Source organism: Schistocerca gregaria, chromosome 6 (assembly GCF_023897955.1).
Source record: "Schistocerca gregaria isolate iqSchGreg1 chromosome 6, iqSchGreg1.2, whole genome shotgun sequence".
Classification (NCBI taxonomy): Eukaryota; Metazoa; Arthropoda; class Insecta; order Orthoptera; family Acrididae; genus Schistocerca; species Schistocerca gregaria.
The window spans coordinates 305,556,577-305,580,992 of NC_064925.1; the positions used below are offsets into that span (position 1 = coordinate 305,556,577).

General features: G+C 45.8%; 1 protein-coding gene across 1 annotated transcript in view; it reads right to left on the reverse strand.

Annotated features, from left to right (window-relative positions):
- Positions 1–11,600: 11,600 nt before the first annotated feature.
- The window catches only part of LOC126278213 (uncharacterized), a 162,209-nt gene continuing 149,393 nt past the window's right edge, over positions 11,601–24,416 (reverse strand). Inside the window, exons 2-3 of the mRNA XM_049978147.1 lie at positions 12,433–12,640; positions 11,601–12,335 (exon numbers count right to left, since the gene is read on the reverse strand). Of these exons, the coding sequence (XP_049834104.1) occupies positions 12,166–12,335; positions 12,433–12,640 (378 nt within the window). The 3' untranslated portion in view covers positions 11,601–12,165. The remainder of the gene's footprint in view (positions 12,336–12,432; positions 12,641–24,416) is intronic.

Below are 24,416 nucleotides of genomic sequence, written 5' to 3' on the forward strand. Positions count from 1 at the left end.
CAGCAGAAAATGGTATAACAGGTGTAGGATTCGTTATGAATAGGAAAGTAGGGCAGAGGGTGTGTTACTGTGAACAGTTCAGTGACCGGGTTGTTCTAATCAGAATCGACAGAAGACTAACACCGACAACGATAGCTGAGGTATACATGCCGACGTCGCAAGCTGAAGATGAACAGATAGAGAAAGTGTATGAGGATATTGAAATGGTAATGCAGTATGTAAAGGGGGACGATAATCTAATAGTCATGGGCGACTGGAATTCAGTTGTAGGGGAAGGAGTAGAAGAAAAGGTTACAGGAGAATATGGGCTTGGGACAAGGAATGAAAGAGGAGAAAGACTAATTGAGTTCTGTAATAAGTTTCAGCTAGTAATAGCGAATACCCTGTTCAAGAATCACAAGAGGAGATACGGGAAGATTTCAGTTAGATTACATCATGGTCAGACAGAGATTCCGAAATCAGATATTGGATTGTAAGGGGTACCCAGGAGCCGATATAGACTCAGATCACAATATAGCAGTGATGAAGAGTAGGCTGAAGTTCAAGACATTAGTCAGGAAGAATCAATACGCAAAGAAGTGGGATACGGAAGTTCTAAGGAATGACGAGATACGTTTGAAGTTCTCTAACTCTGTAGATACAGCAATAAGGAATAGCGCAGTAGGCAGTACAGCTGAAGAGGAATGGACATCTCTAAAAAGTGCCATCACAGAAGTTGGGAAGGAAAACATAGGTACAAAGAAGGTAGCTGCGAAGAAACCATGGGTAACAGAAGAAATACTTCAGTTGATTGATGAAAGGAGGAAGTACAAACATGTTCCGGAAAAATCAGAAATACAGAAATACAAGTCGCTGAGGAATGAAATAAATAGGAAGTGCAGGGAAGCTAAGACGAAATGGCTGCAGGAAAAATGTGAAGACGTCGAAAAAGATATGATTGTCGGAAGGACAGACTCAGCATACAGGAAAGTCAAAACAACCTTTGGTGACATTAAAAGCAACGGTGGTGACATTAAGCGTGCAACGGGAATTCCACTGTTAAATGCAGAGGAGAGAGCAGATAGGTGGAAAGAATACATTGAAAGCCTCTATGAGGGTGAAGATTTGTCTGATGTGATAGAAGAAGAAACAGGAGTCTCTTCTAAGAGATAGGGGATCCAGTATTAGAATCGGAATTTAAAAGAGCTTTGGAGGACTTACGGTCAAATAAGGCAGAAGGGATAGATAACATTCCATCAGAATTTCTAAAATCATTAGGGGAAGTGGCAACAAGACACACTGTTCACGTTGGTGTGTAGAATATATGAGTCTGGCGACATACCATCTTACTTTCGGAAAAACATCATCCACACAATTCCGAAGACGGCAAGAGCTGACAAGTGCGAGAATTATCGCACAATCAGCTTAACAGCTCATGCATCGAAGCTGCTTACGAGAATAATATACAGAAGAATGGAAAAGAAAATTGAGAATGCGCTAGGTGACGATCAGTTTGGTTTTAGGAAAAGTAAAGGCACGAGAGAGGCAATTCTGACGTTACGGCTAACAATGGAAGCAAGGCTAAAGATAAATCAAGACACGTTCATAGGATTTGTCGACCTGGAAAAAGCGTTCGACAATATAAAATGGTGCAAGCTGTTCGAGATTCTGAAAAAAAGTAGGGGTAAGCTATAGGGAGAGACGGGTCATACACAATATGTACAACAACCAAGAGGGAATAATAAGAGTGGACGATCAAGAACGAAGTGCTCGTATTAAGAAGGGTGTAAGACAAGGCTGTAGCCTTTCCCCCCTACTCTTCAATCTGTACATCGAGGAAGCAATGATGGAAATAAAAGAAAGGTTCAGGAGTGGAATTAAAATACAAGGTGAAAGGATATCAATGATACGATTCGCTGATGACATTGCTATCCTGAGTGAAAGTGAAGAAGAATTAAATGATCTGCTGAACGGAATGAACAGTCTAATGAGTACACAGTATGGTTTGAGAGTAAATCGGAGAGAGACGAAGGTAATGAGAAGTAGTAGAAATGAGAACAGCGAGAAACTTAACATCAGGATTGATGGTCACGAAGTCAATGAAGTTAAGGAATTCTGCTACCTAGGCAGTAAAATAACCAATGACGGACGGAGCAAGGAAGACATCAAAACTAGACTAGGTATGGCAAAAAAGGCATTTCTGGCCAAGAGAAGTCTACTAATATCAAATACCGGCCTTAATTTGAGGAAGAAATTTCTGAGGATGTACGTCTGGAGTACAGCATTGTATGGTAGTGAAACATGGACTGTGGGAAAACCGGAACGGAAGAGAATCGAAGCATTTGAGATGTGGTGCTATAGACGAATGTTGAAAATTAGGTGCACTGATAAGGTAAGGAATGAGGAGGTTGTACGCAGAATCGGAGAGGAAAGGAATATGTGGAAAACACTGATAAGGAGAAGGGACAGGATGATAGGACATCTGCTAAGACCTGAGGGAATGACTTCCATGGTACTAGAGGGAACTGTAGAGGGCAAAAACTGTAGAGGAAGACAGAGATTGGAATACGTCAAGCAAATAATTGAGGACGTAGGTTGCAAGTGCTACTCTGAGATGAAGAGGTTAGCACAGGAAAGGAATTAGTGGCGGGCCGCATCAAACCAGTCAGTAGACTCACGACAAAAAAAAAAAGTTCTGAGGGACTGATGGCCTCAGATGTTAAGTCCCATAGTGCTCAGAGAGATTTGAACATTTGATTTTGAACATTTGAAAGCTGTCATAAAAAAATCGAGCAATGTCCTAGAATGGTGACCAGAATCGGCAGTAACGGTGCTAACACCGCCATGCAGTGCTCTCGCGCTACGCTGTGTCAAAATGTCAAAATATTTGCCTGTTTATTTGTCTGTGCTGCAGGCCGCTCATTTCCACCTCAACATTCTTTTCGTGCAGACTTGTATATCAACGAGGAGAGACTGAGCATACTACTTTTATAAGGTACTGTAAAAGAAATGCCGTAAAGCAGTACCGCGGTATAGGGCTATCTGTCCGGATGGACAATGTACGACGCGTCAGGGAAGCCGCTCGTTGTCACCGCGCGGTCAAGGGCGCCTTGTCACGGTTCGTGCGGCTCCCCGCGTCGGTGGTTCAAGCCCTCCCTCGGGCATGGGTGTGTATGTTATACTTAGCGTAAGTTAGAGTTAGATTAAGTAGTGTGTAAGCTTAGGGACCGATGACCTCTGCAGTTTGGTCCCATAGTTTGCAATAGGTAGTGCAGTTCCCGGCTAAAAATGTGTATGTTGTGTGACTAGGGCCTCCAGTCGGGTAGACCGTTCGCTGGGTGCAGGTCTTTCGAACTGACGCCACTCCGGCGACTTGCGCGTCCTAGTCCCTGAGCGGAGGAAATCTCCGACACAGTCGGGAATCGAACCCGGGCCCTTAGCATTGACATTGTGTCGCGCTGACCACCTCTTTTTTTCTCTACCAACTTCTTTTATTTTTTTTAGCATGAATATTTTTCTGTGAATGAAAAACTTTACTTTCTTGAGCTAAAATAATGTTTTAAAAGTAATGTAGGTTTGCGAAACTTTTGGAATAATTGGCGGAATAACTAAAGAAAATGAAACAGAAGAAAACCAAAAAGTGCCAGACGACGAATCGAACCCGAGACCTCTGGCATAAAACCCAGTGCCTTAACCATTTTTTTTAAGTTGTAAATTATTTTCTCTGCCAACTTTTTGTTTTATATGGAAAAAAGCGTCTTTCAGTTACGAGAAACAAAATTAGAATGTACATCCGTAGCAACAACAGAAAAAGAGTTCCTCCTAAACTATGAAATAGAATTTGAAACTAATAGTGTGACGATAGAGAATAAAGAAAGAAATTGTAACCAAATCCCGCACGCCATTCCATGTGCATGGCCCATCTGCATACAGATTCCGTGTTCCAAATTGGTTCAACATTTCGCAGCGTTTGGAGCTCCATGGCGGCGGTCATCCTCTGGCCGGTGCTCCCCAACTGGAAGGGAGGTTATCGAAGACACTGCGCAAATAGTTCGCAAATAGTTGTCGGTATCGGGGTGTACACTCAAGCGTGCTATGGTTGTCTTGGAAAAATTGCCAGTAATCAAGTACCATCTTTTCATCATCTCGAAAGAGGTAGTATATGGACATGCCTTTAAACCATGTGAGAGCGTGAGTCTTCGCAGGTGGGAAATAAGTATCCTCTGGACAAAGGAGGAGCCGTGGCTCAATTGTGCGAGGCGCGATACGCAGGTAGCAGGCGAGGATCTGCTGCACCTCTAACGCCGATCCACATGTTAAACGGTGTTCGTCAGTATCCATGTGGTGGCAGCGTGGGCAAAGGGGGGAATCCGTCGTCCCAATGGCGTGCAGCCTTTGTCGTGTTACAACCTTCCCGTTCACCACCTGGTTCCACGCGGCTCGTACCCGCGTTGGAGGAAAGGCTTCTGGACCGCTCTCCACACTGCAGGCCATAGGGTCGTAGGGCTCTTCCTCTCAATCACATTCCGAGGGATGGACCTTAGCAGCAGTCTGTAAACGTCTCTCGCCTTGGGAGTGCGAGTGTTGGGAAGGTCTGTGAGCACGTAACTATACTCAAGAATAAATACCGAGAGGTACGAAAGTGAGGGTGTAATGTGCGCAACCGTGACAGGTGGCAGAAGAGACGCCGGCAGCAATTCCTCTAACAGACGTCCCGTAAGGGAAGCATCTTTGTGGGTCCGCAATTTCATCATTGTGCACAGGTATAACGCTGTAGCTCTCGCTCGTACATTTATAAGTCCCAGTCCGCCATCACGTGGAGGGAGAGTTAGTGTTTCTTACCGGACTTTGAATAGGTGTCCGGCGGTAAGGTAATATCCAAACGCTGCTTGCAGTCTGTGGGCCATCGCCACCACTCAGTTACCAGGGACGGACAGTTCACAGCTGAGCCGGCACCCATATTTACCATGAATTCATCAATACAGTTAATTAAAAATCTCCAGTCGCATCGTGATTATTACGTAAACAGGTATGAATATCGTATACTTTGGAGAAGATCTCTGCAAGTTCCAAAAAATTACCCAACCTGCTTTTTCCACGCTGTGGCATCAGAAATACGACGCGCTCAACGTTGACTTTCGAATGCACAGTCCGTCTGCAGACAGCTTTACGCGATGACCTACAACAGGCTGACGATGTAGGGAATTCAACCCCGCCCCCTCTCAGCTAGAGTCCAGTGCTTTACCTGCTGCGCCACCTCAGCAGGTGCTTCGGAGAAAGTGCTGCTGGTGCGAACTCGGGCCTGAGAGCTATGTAGCAAGGCGCCCGTGCTGGCTCTCCGCCAGACGACGTTCGTTACAGGCGGCAGTGGATTCAAACCAGGCGTGACGTCAGAGGTCATTGCCGACGCCGGCCGCACCGCCGCGATCCTGTGCGTGCGGCGGCGGAAGGAAGGCGCGTGGCCGCAGCAGCAGCAGCAGCAACAGGGGAACACCGCGAGACGGCGCTTGGCGTCGCACGGCACAGTCACGTCCACCAAGGGCGGCCAGTCTAAGGACAGCAACCGCCCTGGCCCCTGCTTACCTCGTCCCCTCTGCAGCACTCCTGTGGCAAACCGGGTGTTTTGCCACAAACTGGGGGTTCACGTTGCGAAGGCGACCAAAACTGTGAAATTTTTTTTACTGGATCTTCAATTAGTACACGGAACTGAAATTTCAGTTCCTCAGTATTACGCTCATATTCCACCCCTGGGCGTCATAAAAATAATAATTAACAAAAGCCTACGAGGTCCACTCCCCTTCGTTGCCTTATTAACTCATATTACATATCCCTGCGGTGTTTCCTTCCAGTTTTATGCTGTCACAATGTGGAGAATATTTCGGTGTTTAGCAGAAAAAAATGGTTCAAATGGCTCTGAGCAATATGGGACTTAACATCTGAGGTCATCAGTCTCCTAGAACTTATAACTACTTAAACCCAACTAACCTAAGGACAAGCACGCCCGGTTGGCCGAGCGGTCTAACGCACGGCTTTCCGGGCGGGAAAGAGCGCCTGGTCCCCGGAACGAAACTGCCCGGCGGATTTGTGTCGAGGTCCGGTGAACCGGCCAGTCTGTGGATGGTTTTTAGGCGGTTTTCCATCTGCCTCGGCGAATGCGGGCTGGTTCCCCTTATTCCGCCTCAGTTACACTACATCGGCGATTGCTGCGCAAAAAAGTTCTCCACGTACGCGTACACCACCATTACTCTACCACGCAAACATAGGGGTTACACTCGTCTGGCGTGGGACGTTCCCTGGGGGAACCGCCGGGTGCCGAACCGCATAATAACCCTGGGTCCGATTGTGGGACGGCAAAGTGGTGAAATGGACTGCGGTAGTCGTCGTGGGGTTGTGGACCACTGCGGCTGCGGCGGGGACGGAGCCTCTCCGTCGTTTGTAAGTCCCCGGTTAACATACAATACAATACAATACAACGTAAGGTCATCAGACACATCCATGCCCGAGGCAGGATTCGAACCTGCAACCGTAGCGGTCGCGCGGTTTCAAAGCACCCAGAACCGCTCGGCCACACCGGCCGGCGTTGTTTAGCACATCCAGAACTTCTAAAAAAGTGTGTGCATGGAAAAACTTAAAATCCTAATGAAAGTTAAAGCTCCCTGATAGAAAAACTATACCCCAAGACAACATTTGTCTCCACAACTGCCGATGAAGCTGCAGCGTATGATGCTTGTTTACTGTTTAATTGTACTAGTCTTGGCAGGTTATGCTCTCTACAGAGGCTAGGATTTGGTCCAGGAGTTTTCACACTGTCGATATTGAAGGAAATCGATAGCAGCAGAAGTGGTTCATCTGACATTGTTGTACTCAATGTTGCCATTTGTGTTATTTTGGGCTGGGTATCTGTGCTTAAATTTTGACGTGTAGTAGTTTTGTAGTCTCGGTATTTGTATTGCCATACAATAAATAAATAAAAGAATACCAGGTTAACCTAAGAGGACAAGCAAAGAAAAGACTGCTTGAGGAGATCTTTTTTTCCCTTCTTCTCCAAATGGTTCAAATCGCTCTGAGCACTATGGGACTTAACATCTGAGGTCATCAGTCCCCTAGAACTTAGAACTACTTAAACCTAACTAATCTAACGACATCACACACATCCATGCCCGAGGCAGGATTCCAACCTGCGACCGTAGCGGTTTCGCGGTTCCAGACTGAAGCGCCTAGAACCACTAGGCCACACCGGCCAGCTCTTCTGCAAATAATTCGTGTTAGTATTCTGTATCCATGTCTTATTAAACAGATAATTCTGTAATATTCACACCTTTCAGTACTTCCTATCTTTGGAATTGGAATTGTTACACTCTTCTTGGAGTCTGAGGGTATTTCGCCTGTCTCATTCATCTTGCACACCAGATGGAAGACTTTTGTCATGGCTGGCTCTTCCAGATCTATCAGTAGTTCTGACGTAACGTTGCTACTCCTGGTAGCTTGTTTCGACTTTGGTATTTCAATGCTCTGTCAGTCCTACGTCGGAGTTTTGTTGTATGCGCCCTAAATTGTGTTGCGATTTTAACGGCCAGCATTGTTTTATTTTGTCCGACGTGTGTAGATGTGACTTCTGCCTTGACGCTTGATCTCTAGACAGGGCCGCAGGTACAGACGCAGGTTGAGTTGTTTTGTTTGAAGACGCGTCGTGCGCGAGGCGGGAAGCCGGTTCGGCTACGGAAGTGCGTATGCGCGTGGCTGGGTGGCCTCAGGACGGGTTTCTTTATCTGCCGCGCGGTGACGGCTTTCCCGACAAAAGGTTGGGAAACAGCCGGAAGCGAGCCGCGGCGCCGCTTCTCTGGAAGGATCAGAACGACAGCCCGTGCCGCGCCTTTGTTCGCGACACGTCGCACCGGCAAGCGTCGGCGGCCTGAAAGCGTCCGGCCAGCCACGCGGAAAGAAACGTAAGGCCGCGCTCGCTTTGCCGCCAGAACCGCCTCTGCGCTACTGTTCCGGCCAGCACCAGTTTCTCCTACAGGCATCGCTTTTAATTCCTTCCGCGTACTCCTGCCCACAGGAAAATTAAAGAGACCTTTGGAGAAAAGAGAACCACTAGAATGAATATCAAGAGCTCAGATGGAAACTCAGTTCTAAGCAAACAACCAGAAAGGTGGAAGGAGTATACAGCGGATCTATACAAGGGCGACGTTCTTGAAGGCGATATTATATAAATGGAAGAGAATGTAGATGAAGATGAAATGGGAGATATGATACTGCGTGAACAGTTTGACAGAGCACTGAAAGACCTGAGTCGAAACAAGGCCCCGGGAGTAGACAATATTCCATTACAACTACTGACAGCCTTGGGATTGCCAGTCCTGACAAAACTCTATCATCTGGTGAGCAAGATGTATGAGACAGGCGAAATACCCTCAGACTTCAAGAAGAATATAATAATACCTATCCCAAAGAAAGCAAGAGTTGACAGATGTGAAAATTACAGAACTATCAGTTTAATAAGCCACGGCTGCAAAATACTAACGCGAATTCCTTACACACGAATGGAATAACTGGTAGAAGCCGACCTCGGGGAAGATCAATTTAGATTCCGTAGAAATGTTGGAACACGTGAGGCAGTACTGACCCTACGACTTATCTTAGAAGAAAGATTAAGGAAAGGCAAACCTACGTTTCTAGCACTTGTAGGCTTAGAGAAAGCTTTTGACAATGTTGACTGGAATACTCTCTTACAAATTCTGAAGGTGGTGGGGGTAAAATACAGGGAGCGAAAGACTATTTACAATTTGCACAGAAAGCAGATGGCAGTTATCAGTTATAAGAGTCGAGGGGCATGAAAGGGAAGCACTGGTGGGGAAGGGAGTGTGACAGGGTTGTAGCGTCTCCCCGATGCTATTAAATCTGTATATTGAGAAAGCAGTAAAGGAAACAAAAGAAAATTCGGAGTAGGCATTAAAATCCATGGAGAAGAAATAAAAACTTTGAGGTTCGCCGATGACTTTGTAATTCTGTCAGAGACAGCAAAGGACTTGCAAGAGCAGTTGAACGGAATGGACAGTGTCTTGAAAGAAGGGTATAAGATGAACATCAACAAAAGCAAAACGAGGATAATGGAATGTAGTCGAATTGAGTCGGGTGATGCTGAGGGAATTGGAATAGTAAATGAGACACTTAAAGCAGTAAAGGAGTTTTGCTACTTGGGGAGAAAAATAACTGATGATGGTCTAAGTAGTGAGGATATAAAATGTAACCTGGCAATGGCAAGGAAAGCGTTTCTGAAGAAGAGAAATTTAACATCGAGTATTGATTTAAGTGTCAGGAACTAGTTTCTGAAAGTATTTGTATGGAGTGTAGCCATGTATGGAAGTGAAACATGGACGATAAATAGTTTGGACAAGAAGAGAATAGAAGCTTTCGAAATGTGGTGCTACAGAAGAATGCTGAAGATTAGATGGGTAGATTACATAACTAATGAGGAGGTACTGAATAGGATTGGGGAGGAGTTTGTGGCACAACTTGACCAGCAGAAGGGATCGGTTAGTAGGAGATGTTCTGAGGCATCAAGGGATCACCAATTTAGTACTGGAGGGCAGCGTGGAGGGTAAAAATCGTAGAGGGAGACCAAGAGATGAATACACTAAACAGATTCAGAAGGATGTAGGCTGCAGTAGGTACTGGGAGATGAAGAAGCTTGCACAGGATAGAGTAGCATGGAGAGCTGCATCAAACCAGTCTCAGGACTGAAGACCACAAGAACAACAACTCCTACGTCCAGGCTGAGACTTTTCATGGTGAGGCCCGTTCACACTAGACGTCAACTGTATTGAAAGGCGAGCGACGCAATCGCCATATGGTGTTCATTTATTTAGCATTAGCATACGTGGATTTAGTGCAGTATGCAAAAATAATATTATGAAACAAAGTGACAAAATTCGTGCTACGAAGGAATATTTCGAAAGGGGTGGAAACCATTAGATGCGCTGTACATACATTGTGTTTTAAAAAGGTACGGCCAAACTGTCAGGAAATATTCCTCACACACAAAGAAAGAAAATATGTTATGTGGACATGTGTCCGGAAATGCTTACTTTCCATGTTAGAGCTCATTTTATTACTGCTCTTCAAATCACATTAATCATGGAATGGAAACACACAGCAACAGAACGTACCAGCGTGACATCAAACACTTTGTTACAGGAAATGTTCAAAATGTCCTCCGTTAGCGAGGATACATGCGTCCACCTTCCGTCGCATGGAATCCCTGATGCGCTGATGCAGCCATGGAGAATGGCGTATTGTATCACAGCCGTCCACAATACGAGCACGAAGGGTCTCTACATTTGGTACCGGGGTTGCGTAGACAAGAGCTTTCAAATGCCCCCATAAATGAAAGTCGAGAGGGTTGAGGTCAGGAGAGCGTGGAGGCTATGGAATTGGCCCACCTCTACCAATTCATCGGTCACCGAATCTGTTGTTGAGAAGCGTACGAACACTTCGACAGGAGCTCCATCGTGCATCAACCACATGTGTCGTACTTGCAAAGGTACACGTTCTAGCAGCACAGGTAGAGTATCCCGTATGAAATCATGATAACGTGCTCCCATTGAGCGTAGGTGGAAGAACATGGGCCCAATCAAGACATCACCAACAATGCCTGCACAAACGTTCACAGAAAATCTGTGTTGATGACGTGATTGCACAATTGCGTGCGGATTCTCGTCATCCCACACATGTTGATTGTGAAAATTTACAATTTGATGACGTTGGAATGAAGCCTCATCCGTAAAGAGAACATTTGCACTGAAATGATGATTGACACATTGTTGGATGAACCATTCGCAGAAGTGTACCCGTGGAGGCCAATCAGCTGCTAATAGTGTATGCACACGCTGTACATGGTCCGGAAACAACTGGTTCTCCCGTAGCACTCTCCATATAGTGACGTGGTCAACGTTACCTTGTACAGCACCAACTTCTCTGACGCTAACATTAGGGTTATCGTCAACTGCACGAAGAATTTCCTCGTCCATTGCAGGTGTCCTCGTCGTTCTAGGTCTTTCTCAGTCGCGAGTCATAGGCTGAAATGTTCCGTGCTCCCTAAGACGTCGATCAATTGCTTCGAACGTCTTCCTGTCGGGACACCCTCGTTTCTGGAAATGTCTAAATGCAAATGTACCGCGCCACGGTTATTGCCCCGTGCTAATCCATACATCAAATGGTCATCTGCCAACTCCGCATTTGTAAACATTGCACTGACTGCAAAACCACGTTCGTGATGAACACTAACCTGTAGATGCCACATAGTGACGTGCTTGATGCTAGTACTGTAGGGCAATGAGTCGCATGTCAGCACAAGCACCGAAGTCAACATTTCCTTCCTTCAATTGGGCCAACTGGCGGTGAATCGAGGAAGCACAGTACATAATGACGAAACTAAAATGAGTTCTAACATGGAAATTAAGCGTTTCCGGACACATGTCCACATAACATCTTTTCTTTATTGGTGTGTGAGAAATGTTTCCTGAAACACCCTGTATTTACAGACAAACAAATGACTATAACTTCAGAAAAACTGGATGATTTATCCTCTTGAGACCCGAAGGAAAAATAAGCAAGGAAAATAGTTTTCAGAGTAATTTTTATTACTCTTACATGTAATTACATTCAGGATTAAGGTATTTGTATTTTTATTTTTTGTACACTCTAAAATATTTGAGGTACACATACGTGGACTTCAGAACAGATAAACAAATAACAGAGTGAAAAACGTATTAAAGTTTTTGATGATGAAATTTTAGGAAACAGTTGTTTTTAATCACACATAAATAAACATTACAATATTCTTGTGCGGGATTTTCAGCCTTGAAAGTGACATTTAGAAGCATTTTTTTGTTTCTATGTATTGGGGAAGATGATCAATCCAGTCACATCGGGTTGGCTTCCTTGGTTTGGAAACAACTTTTCTTCTTTTGGGTTTATTGTCGTCATCTCCTACTGAACTGTCAGTGATCTCCTGTTCACCCAGTGTTATTTCTTTGGAGAGTTATGAGGAACTTCTGACATCAGAACACTTTATCACTACATTAGCCAAATTCAGTCTGAAGTTTACTACGGACAGTCTGTTACACATAGGTACTTCTTCTTTTCCTTAGGTTCTTTTGTACGTAATCCCCCAATTAATAATAGCTAAATCTGTAAAATGGTTAAATAGTCTGATTGTTCATTTTCTTGTACTGGTATGTCACAAAGGTCAATACCACCCATGTTACAGTTACAACTCTTCAGAATAGTTGGTTGTGGGACTTCTTTTCTGAGCCTTTGACTATCGCTTTGCACATGATGTAGATTTGTTTGTTCTGCAACAAATTCCAAAAATTCTTATCATAATATTAAAAATAGTATTCAGCAGGATCCCTTAACACACATGCGTCAGAGCTTCGAAATCATCTTCACCTGGTTCCTTGTGTTCCATTTTTGAGCAAGTCCATTGTAACTTACGTTTACGTCCATTCTCCTGCGACCGGTCAGGCGTAGGATTTTCTATTTCGATTTCTGCGTGTTTAGTGGTAGGGACAGCCTCCTCATTGTTGACTCTCATTGTCTGAAAGCTAACTGAAGTCACTCTCCTCCAGCATCCGAAGTATTTCTTCATAGTTGATTGCTGAAAATAACGCCATAAATTGCTGGTGTTTAAACAATCGACTTTCTAAAAACTATATTACATTTTGCCACAACAATTGGATAATTATGAGGATTTCCTCACACAGTACCATAACAACTAAAACTTCACACTGAAAAAGCAAACAGGAAAAACTTTGAGGCTGTTATCAGAAGTAGTCATACTTGTACTTCGACTTTCGATGCCCACTGTATTCACAATGAGATAATTTTGAAAAAAAACTTATATCAGTCACATTTGTCACTATTTTTACATATGTAAAGCAAAAAAAAGAAAGCTAATTTAGCATATAGAATAAGGTATTATTTTGAACTACCGTAAGTGCGCGCGCCGTGTGTAGCCGTTTCACCGATCCATATCTTCAAAACATCACAGTGGGCACTGCAAGCAGATTGGTACAAATGGCTCTGAGCGCTATGGGACTTAACATCTGAGGTCATCAGTCCCCTAGAACTTAGAAGTACTTAAACCTAACTAACCTCAAGACATCACACACATCCATGAGCGAGGCAGGATTCGAACCTGCGACCGTAGCGGTCGCGCGGTTCCAGACTGAAGCGCCTAGAACCGCACGGCCACTCCGGCCAGCTGCAAGCAGATTGTGGTGCTATCTAGTGCCATGACCTGAAACTAAGAAAATTCCACAAACATGTACTAGAGGTCTTTAGTCGATAGAAACTGTTCATAAACTTTACGACATAAAACCACGTAGTCCACATATGTTGAACTACGGACTGAGGAGGTTATTCAAGAGAATTAGCTTCACAAGTTGAGAAAATGCTTAACGTTTTGGTCGACAACTAGCCCCTATGTAAGAGGTTATTCGGCTTGGCATAGATTGCTAAAATTGTTGGATGTCCTCCTGAGCGATTTCGTGCCATATTCTGTCCAACTGTCTCGTTAGATCGCGAGCCTGCTGGGCGGCCTTGTCCATAACGCCCCAGGCACTCAACTGTGGAGATATCCGAGGAAGGGTTTATCGAGCACGAAGACAAGCAGTAGAAACTCTCACCGTGTTTGTACGTGGCCATTATCTTGCTGAAATATAAGACATGGATAGCTTACCATGAAGGGCAACACAAAGGCAGGGGGGTACAGTATCGTCGACTACCACCGCTGTGCAGAAGGGTGCCGCAAATAACAACCAAGGAGGTCCTACTGTGGAACGAACTGACACCCCGGACCGTCACTCCTGATTACCGGACGACTGTCAGGTTGCAATTCGACAGCTTTGCGAGGTGTTTCCAGGGAGATCTTCGGCCTGTAATCTCATTAACTAGAGCACAGTTGTCTTCAGTGATGAGTCCCGCTTCAAAATGAGCCCTGACGACCAGTGAAGACATTGGGAGGATAATCTATCACCCTCCGCACGGTCCAACAACTGGGAATGATGGTCTGTGGTGCACTTTCTCTCTACAACAGGACCCACGACGTTGTCATCTGCGGCACCCTTACAGCACAGCGGGAAATCGACGATATTGTACGCCGTGACTTGCTGCCCTTCATAGCAAGCTATCCTGGGCTTACATTTCAGCCCTCGTGCGCACGTCGAGCGTTTCCACTGCTTGTCTAGGTGCCTGCCAAATGCTACCTCGGCCAGCGTGGCCGCAAGGTCTCTCCCCAACTGAGAATCTTTGGACGTTAGGAGTGGGATCTTCCATCCAGCTCCGAATTTTGACCATCTAACGCGTCAATATCCCTCTGGAGGACAACTCTATCAATCAATACCGTGACGAATAACTGCTTTCATAAGGGCCAGAGGTGGACTAACACGTTATTAACTTTCTGAATTCGTGAAAGTCTTTGTCTTGAACGAATCACCCAATTTTTCTGAAATTGTAATGATTTGTTTGTTCGTACATGTGCATCGCAACTACCGATTTCTATCCCATTCGGATAATTTCTTAATGGTTCGATTCTTTTGTCTTAGAGTATACGTACTTGAAGTTTATGATGAAGTATGTTTGAAAGAAAAGGATGAGTTCAGTTGATGATTCAATTACAAAAGTAAATGGTATACCATAGTATCAGTAGTTACTCGATGAAAGGTGCCGAACTTAGATCCGAGTACCAGTGATGCCGACCAGTACCTGCTGCTAGCTTTTTATCGGGGGTAACCAACGTCTGGCTGTTGGCCACGTTACGGCAGTACGTATCCACAGTTGCAATACTTTGAAGAAAACCTTACAAACTCCCATATTTCCAAGGCAATGTAACTAAATTTGGCACAGTTGTTGAGAAACGTTATGTGGATACATACATACGTTTTCATGGTTACTGATGTAGGAAGATACTATCTCTCATATATAGAGTTCAGAAGAGTGCAGCAGTACGAACAGTGCTGTAATCAACGATCTCAATGTGGATCCACTACACTCCCTGTAAAGGAAACGTTATTGCTAGCAGAAATTAGTGTACAGGTTCAGGCGTAACTAAGCAAAAAATAAAAATCTTAGATTTTCGTTATTAAGGTTTATTTTTACTCACGTACGTCTTCATGACATAGCAATCCTAATTATAATACGTTCAGGATCGTAAAACATTGATACTGGGTGTTCACAACTGTAAAGCGTAATTCTGAACTGTTCTAAGGTTCTTTAATAGTATAATGGTTGATGACCATGTCTGGGGTTCGATAAAATACAAACGATTAAATATAACTGGAGCCAGAGATATCAATGCACATGTACGAACAAACAAATCATTACAATTTCGGAAAATTGGATGATTCGTTCAAAAGAAAGACTTTCACGAATTCAGCAGGTCAATGTACAATGAAAATGTCCAAAAATGAATGGGTCTGTATAGGGTATGTAAATATCACTGCTAATATAAGTGCACATTCATTAACTTTAAGGTATAAAGCACTCTGCAGTCGCAGATCAATCCTTTTCAATAAATCGGATGTATCATATGTTTTCCTTTCAATTAAGCTTGGCAATCATGAATATGTTTATCGAAGAGGCCCGGGGCGTACTGCCGATTCAGAGCGTCCAACGGGCACAATATTTCGGCGATCAGACATGTCGCCATCGTCAGGTGTGCTGACAAACTGAGCTCCAGAGGGTTGGTGGACGCCATATATCCTTATAAACAGTGTGTATCAAAAAGGATGGCGCAAACTTACCCGGTTGAAAGTACACGATAATAGAAGCTCAAATGTCAAGTAAATATGGGCTCTAAAACATATACCTTAAGAGTTATGAGATATTCTTTATTTTCAATATTGTGAAACAAATCTCTTCTACTGGAAGCTCATTGCTCTCCATACTTTGGAAAGTGGTAGTATGGACCAAAACAAGAAAAAAAGTCCAGTAAATAAGTGCTCTAAAATGCATACCTTAAAAGTTATGAGCACTTATTCATTAGAAGAGTTGTGTTCCAAAGTACCCAAGATGAACTTGACATTTGTGCTTCTATTATCGTATATTTTCAGCCGTGTAAGTTTGGGCCATCGTTTTTTATGCACACTGTATATACACACATCAAAAAAAAGTTCTGCATCAACCCGGTTCCCAGAACTCCTGCAGATAGACATTGACTGTGGATATTCTATCAAAGACACAGTCCCTTCGACTGCACAGAGATGTCACAAAACCTGCCCATGGATGTAAACATCCATGCATGAGCAACGCTTATTAGATGTAGGGGGTCCGACAGCCGATCAGTTCCAATCATTCCACGGGAAAGTAGGTACACGGCTCGTGTTGTCTGTAGTTCAACCATGCCTTGACGGTCAATACCACGGTTCGATCGCGTCCGCATAGTCACTTTGCGCCAGAAAGGTCTCTCAACATGGGAAGTGTCCAGGCGTATAGGAGTGAACCAAAGCGATGTCGTTCTGACATGGAGGAGATACAGAGAGACAGGATCTGTCGATGACATGCCTCGCTCAGGCCACTCAAGGGCTACTACTGCAGTGGATGACCGCTATGGCTCAGAGGAACTCTGACAGCAACACCACCACGTTGAATTTTTTGCAGTCACAGGACGTGATACGACTCAAACTGTGCGCAATAGGCTGCATGATCCGCATCTTCACTCCTTATGTCCATGGCGAGGTTCTCTTTGCAACCACGACACCATGCAGTCCGTTACAGATGGGCCCAACAACATGCTGAATGGACCGCTCAGGATTGGCATCACGTTCTCTTCACCAACCAGTGTCGCATATGCCATCAACCACACAATCGTTGCAGACGTGTGTGGAGGTAACCCGGTCAGGCTGAACGCCTTGGACACATAGTGCAGAAAGTGCAGCAAGGTGGAGGTTCCCTGATGTTTTGGGGTGGCATTATGTGAGGCCGATTTACGCCGCTGGTGGTCATGGACGGCGCCGTAATGGCTGTATGATACGTGAATGCCATCCTCCGACCTATAGTGCAACCATATCGGCAGCGTATTTGCGAAGCATTCGTCTTCATGGACGACAATTCGCGCCCCATCGTGCACATCTCATGAGTGACTACCTTCAGGATAACAACATCACTCAACTAGAGTGGCCAGCATGTTGTCCAGAAATGAAACCTATCGAACGTGCCTGGGACAGATTGACAAGGGCTGTTTATGGACGACGTGACCCACTAACCACTCTGAGGGATCTACGCCAAGTCGCTGTCGAGGAGTGAGACAATTTGGACCAACAGGGCCTTGATGAACTTGTGGATAGTATGCCACGACGAATACAGGCATGCATCAATGCAAGAGGACGTGCTACTGGGTATTAGAGGTACCGGTGTGTACAAATGGTTCAAATGGCTCTGAGCACTACGGGACTTAACTTCTTAGGTCATCAGTCCCCTAGAACTAAGAACTACTTAAACCTAACTAACCTAAGAACATCACATACATCCATGCCCGAGGCAGGATTCGAAACTGCGACCGTAGCGGACTCGCGGTTCCAGACTGTAGCGCCTAGAACCGCTCGACCACACAGACCGGCCCGGTGTGTACAGCAATCTGGACCACCATCTCTGAAGGTCTCGCTGTATGGTGGTACAACATGCAATGTATGGTTTTCATGAGCAATAAAAAGGGCGGAAACTATGTTTATGTTGATCTCTATTCTAATTTTCTGTACAGGTTCGTGTAATCTCAGAACTGAGGTGATACAAACCTTTTTTTGATGTGTGTATATAGAAGCTGGTCACCCGGCCTCAGGAGCTCAGTTCGTCAGCCTATCTGACAATGGCGACGTGTCTGCTCGCCAAAATATTGTGCCTATTGGACACTATGAACGGGCAGAACACCGGTGGACTCTTCGACCAATAAATACGCCGGGAGAAACTGAAGAGTCACATGAATATGTTTAGCTACAGGTCATGGTTGGATGTAGGAAAAAAATAGCAGAGACAGAGACGACCGCAGTTCTGAGCGTCAACTGAATATCACTTCCAGGCTTACTGCGAGCGCCGGCCGGGGTGGCCGAGCGGTTCTAGGCGCTACAGTCTGGAACCGCGCGACCGCTACGGTCGCAGGTTCGAATCCTGCCTCGGACATGGATGTATGTGATGTCTTTAGGTTAGTTAGGTTTAAGTAGTTCTAAGTTCTAGGGGACTGGTGACCTTATAAGTTTAGTCACATAGTGCTCAGAGCCATTTGAACCATTTTTCGTACCACGAGCGCTTGTGTTTACCTTTCGTCGGCGGCGGCAGTAGCTGCTGTCGACGAGGGCTGTGAACCTGAGAATCTATTGTAAATATCTCTTGACTGTTAAACATCAGTCGGATACATTACCTACGTCTTAGGTGAAGCCGAGATTCCTAGTTATTCCCTACCTAAGTTATTAGCATGGTACACGCTATTTTGCTGGAATAGCGTGTACGTCATTGCCCTCAAATCGCTTGCAAGCGTTAGCTGTCAGTGCTCGGTGCAATTCTCCGTACTAGAAGACTTTGCAGACTTAAGATGAGCCTGTGAACAAGTGTTCACATAATTACTCTCGTAATAGCAATCTCAGCGCGGCACGAGTCGCCTTGCTCAAACGCCCGACGATTTGCTGTAAGAGAAGAGTGAATTTTTCTGTCTGCATTTTGCCTATATCAAAGCTGGTGGCCACGCTTTTTCTTTCTGGCCAATCAGAGCATTTGTACTTGTTATAACGCCACCCAATCGAGTTTCTGTAGCCTATCAAAGGTGTCGTTTCCTTCGTAGTGCAGAGTACACCTTCCGCTAAGTAATACTGAGACAAACAGCTTTCTTCCACACGGGTTTTTATGCAGGTGGCCACGGTAAGTCACCATTGTTTTGAGTTGTATTTATCCGGACCTTTATGTGCCATCTCCAGCCGTGTTCCTGCAGAAAGTCTTTCCAAAGGGTGGTCGTTAAAAGCAGGGACAAAGGCGGCTTTTGCCGACGGCCTGGGCAGTGGCTGCGGCGTCGCATTGTGTCCGCTATGAAGGTTTCGGCCGAACATGGTATGGGCGTTGCCATCGTAAAATTCTCTTTTGCTCAGAAGTGCATCTCGTAGCTCGGTTTTAGGAAATTACTTGCATGCAAATTCTTAGAGTGAGTTTTAGTGGTCTATATTCACGAGATGTTGGCTTGTTTATTCGATTTGCATATCAATAAAATACGTACATTTTCATGTAACAATGTCACGTGACATATCGATTTAAGCGGAATTGTTGCAGGAATTCAATGGAAGGTGTGTTATTTGTCTGACACCTTGGGCAGCGAAAACGTTTCCTAGTAGAAAATTTAACTACGTTAAATTTCCTACAAAAAGTTCCTGTTCATTTTCATACAGGACAAACACTTTGCGCGAAGCGTGTTAAGGAGTATGGAAATCTCGTGTGCGGTTTTTGAAGGCGTTGTGGATTGCATAAAACCCATAGGCAGGGGCAGCTGAAGTGCCCTGTACTTCTTACAAGGCCTGGTGACAACACTGATGGTCATTCCGTCTGTCACAGAGAATTGCATCTCTAATCATTCACATATCCGCTGATGGCGTGTACGCGTTCAAAGTCACATTTGTATTCGACGATGTCGTCTGGGCGCTTCACTTTTTATTCATCCAGTGTACGAGTATTTTAACTTTCGTAGTGTCCAGCAAGTGTCCTCACAGGTCGCGTGAGTTGTGGAGGGGACGCGTTGGTCGCAGAGAAAGCAGCTGAGCCCTGTCGCCACTGCGACCCGTACGGTACCGAGTCACGCGTCACGGAGCGTGGCCGACGCATCTCGGCTGTGCACCGCGCTTGCTGACCACGTCCGGCACTTAGCCGCTGCCGGCGGCCGATTACGCAGAGGAGAAAACCGCCCGCCCCCCTCTGCTGTTACGCAACGGCGCTCATGCCTTCCGATTAGCGACGCTCGTCGACTCCGCGATCGCCGACAACGGCGAAAGTGCGTCCCAAGCCAGGGGCCTGCGAACGCCGGCCGCCTCGCATCGCCAGAATTACCGTGTTCACGTGCGACACGCGGAAATCGAAAATCGAATATCGGAATCCGATTCTCGCTGTCGCGTTCAGGTGATTTTGCTAACCCGATCGGTTATCAGTTATCCGAGCGTCAGTTGTTTTTTACGAAAAGTCACTGGAAACAAACTGTTTCGACTTAGCAGTATAACAGAGGATGACAAAAAACGATTATTCGAAGCCAAAATCCTAGTAAACGTGACCTCTCAAACGCATACCTTAAGAGCTATGAGGACTTCTTCACCTTCCGTAGTTTGAAACAAATCTCTTCTATTGCAATTCCATTCCTTTCCACCTTTTGAGACCTGCTAGGATGGATAGAAATAAGAAAAAAATGTCCATTAAACAGGGGCTCTAAACTGGATACCTTAAGACCTATGAGCACATGGTCATTTTCTTTACTATGAAATACATCTTTTTTTATTGACCTAGTGCTCATAGATCTTCGGGTATTCAATTTAGTGCCCGTATTTACTAGACAATTACACTCCTGGAAATGGAAAAAAGAACACATTGACACCGGTGTGTCAGACTCACCATACTTGCTCCGGACACTGCGAGAGGGCTGTACAAGGAATGATCACGCGCACGGCACAGCGGACACACCAGGAACCGCGGTGTTGGCCGTCGAATGGCGCTAGCTGCGCAGCATTTGTGCACCGCCGCCGTCAGTGTCAGCCAGTTTGCCGTGGCATACGGAGCTCCATCGCAGTCTTTAACACTGGTAGCATGCCGCGACAGCGTGGACGTGAACCGTATGTGCAGTTGACGGACTTTGAGCGAGGGCGTATAGTGGGCATGCGGGAGGCCGGGTGGACGTACCGCCAATTGCTCAACACGTGGGGCGTGAGGTCTCCATAATACATCGATGTTGTCGCCAGTGGTCGGCGGAAGGTGCACGTGCCCGTCGACCTGGGACCGGACCGCAGCGACGCACGGATGCACGCCAAGACCGTAGGATCCTACGTAGAGCCGTAGGGGACCGCACCGCCACTTCCCAGCAAATTAGGGACACTGTTGCTCCTGAGGTATCGGCGAGGACCATTCGCAACCGTCTCCATGAAGCTGGGCTACGGTCCCGCACACCGTTAGGCCGTCTTCCGCTCACGCCCCAACATCGTGCAGCCCGCCTCCAGTGGTGTCGCGACAGGCGTGAATGGAGGGACGAATGGAGACGCGTCGTCTTCAGCGATGAGAGTCGCTTCTGCCTTGGTGCCAATGATGGTCGTATGCGTGTTTGGCGCCGTGCAGGTGAGCGCCACAATCAGGACTGCATACGACCGAGGCACACAGGGCCAACACCCGGCATCATGGTGTGGGGAGCGATCTCCTAAACTGGCCGTACACCTCTGGTGACCGTCGAGGGGACACTGAATAGTGCACGGTACATCCAAACCGTCATCGAACCCATCGTTCTACCATTCATAGACCGGCAAGGGAACTTGCTGTTCCAACAGGACAATGCACGTCCGCATGTATCCCGTGCCACCCAACATGCTCTAGAAGGTGTAAGTCAACTACCCTGGCCAGCAAGATCTCCGGATCTGTCCCCCATTGAGCATGTTTGGGACTGGATGAAGCGTCGTCTCACGCGGTCTGCACGTCCAGCACGAACGCTGGTCCAACTGAGGCGCCAGGTGGAAATGGCATGGCAAGCCGTTTCACAGGACTACATCCAGCATATCTACGATCGTCTGCATGGGAGAATAGCAGCCTGCATTGCTGCGAAAGGTGGATATACACTGTACTAGTGCCGAGATTGTGCGTGCTCTGTTGCCTGTGTCTATGTGCCTGTGGTTCTGTCAGTGTGATCATGTGATGTATCTGACCCCAGGAATGTGTCAATAAAGTTTCCCCTTCCTGGGACAATGAATTCACGGTGTTCTTATTTCAATTTTCAGGAGTGTATTTCTTTATTTGGTCCGCAGAATCTCCTTCCAAAATACTGGAAGCAAAGAACCTGCAGTAGGACAGATTTGTTGCACAGCATCGAAGATGAAGAAGTTCTCGTAGCTCTTAAGGTATGCGTTTAGAGCCATTGTTTAAGGACTGTTTCGCTTTAATAGCCGTTCTCGTCATACCGCTGAATACTGACCATTCGTCCAGGGACACCCTGCACACCGACGCGCACTCTGCCCTAGTCATTTTATTTGTTTACAAAGAAAGAGCTCAGCATCGAATTGCTCGCCTATAGACTACCGTCTCAGTTGTGCTACTGGATTCGTGGTTTCTTGTCAGAAAGGTCATAGCTCGTAGTAATTGAGGGAAGTGACCTAGTAATGTCTGGGGCTCCCCATCTGCTGTTCTTAATATACACAAACGATTTAGGAGACAATCCCAGCAGCCCTCTTGGATTGTTTGGTGGCAGAGCTGATGTTTATCATCTAGTAAAATTAGAAAACCAAAACGATTGGAAAAATGATTTAGACAAGATAGGTGTATAGCGCGGAAAGTGGTAATTAATAGTATACAATAAATGTTCTGAGGTCCTCCGCATCAATACTAAATAAAACTCCGTTAAATTTCGATTACATAATAAATCACACAATTTTAAAGATTGTCGATTCAGTTAAATACCTGTTGTCGATTTTGCTAAATGCCTAGAGGTGATAATTGAGAACGACTTGAGTTCGAACCATGACATAGAAAATGATGCGAGGAAGGCGATCCACAGACGCGCGTTATGAGATCGTAATTAAACATAATTTACGGAGGATAACGAAAAAGTTCAAAAAAGGGCCGTTCATTTTCTAAGAGGGAAGTTCAATAAGTACCGCAACACAATTCTTTCTGAAGGCGGGATGGTTTCATTCATGATTCCAGTACACCTTTTTATTCTCCACTCCTTATGCTACAAAACCCTATTTTTCAACATAATCTCCGTTCAGTGCGACGGCAATACGTCACCTTACTGGAAGGACCTGTACGCCAGGATACTACCACTCTACCGGTTGACGTCGAAGCCAACGTCTTGCTGTAGCAGTAACCTCCCAGTCACCCACGTACTGCTTCCCGAGAAACACAAGTCCTAACAGGTGGTCCTTCGTTGCTTTTTATGGTCTTCTGTTAGGCGGCTAGGAACCCAGGGATCACACCCCACTGAATACCCCAAATGGTGGACGAGTGTGTCAACACTACCAACAGAGACCTCCAGTTGTGCAGCAAGGTGTTTGACTGTAATCCGTCGATCAGCTCGAATGAGTGTGCGTGCGCGTTGATTTCAGGAGTCATAGCTGAGTGCGGCCGGCCGGCAAGCAAGAGATTACACAGGTTTGATGGACCTTGTTGCGATGATGATAGACGCCTCGCCCTACGACTCACCGTGCTTTTATTCATTGTCTGGCCCCGTAGACATTCTGCAAGCGCCTATGAATATCTGCGATGCTCTGGTTTTCCGACAAAAGAAACTCAATGACAACTCCCTGCTTAGAACGCACCTCTGTCCCACGCCCGGGTTCCCGGGTTCGATTCCCGGCGGGGTCAGGGATTTTCTCTGCCTCGTGATGGCTGGGTGTTGTGTGATGTCCTTAGGTTAGTTAGGTTTAAGTAGTTCTAAGTTCTAGGGGACTGATGACCATAGATATTAAGTCCCATAGTGCTCAGAGCCATTTGAACCATTTGAACGCACATCTGTTACAGACGCCATTTTGAAGGCTACGTTTAGTGGAGCCACCAATCGGAACTTATTGACACTATAAGGTCTAAATTGCGAATATTTCACGATGTCCCGCAGCAAGTACCGATTTTTTTCAACCAAATTGGCCAAGAAAAAAGTGTTACATTACTTATTCAAAGCCCCTTGTATTACCGCGGCACAGAGAGAGTTTCACGAATATGCTAAACGAGTTGTAGCGGCCGTTACTAAAGACAGTTTTCACAAAATTTAAATCGCCGACGTTCTCAGAAATGGTTCAAATGGCTGTGAGCACTATGGGACTTAACTTCTCAGGTCATCAGTCCCCTAGAACTTCCATGGTTTCGAACCTGCGACCTTAGCGGTCGCGCGGTTCAGACTGTAGCGCCTAAAACAGCTCGGCCACCCCGACCGGCGCCAACGTTCTCCTCCGAATGCCAAAATATATTTCTGACTCCCACCTACGTAGGGAGAAATGATCGTCATAATATAATAAGAGGAATCGCTTTTCCCGAATGCTGTCCGTGAATCGAACGGTCGAGTTACAGTCTGAAAGCGGTTCTATGAACCCTCTGCTTAGTGTAAATAGCAGTGTAATCATGTAGATATACTGAAGCTGATTGATACTGGACGTACATGGAACAGGGACGTTCGGTTAAGAGGCCTTCACTTTGCTACACTCTAAGTGGCTCAACAGTGTCAAATTACG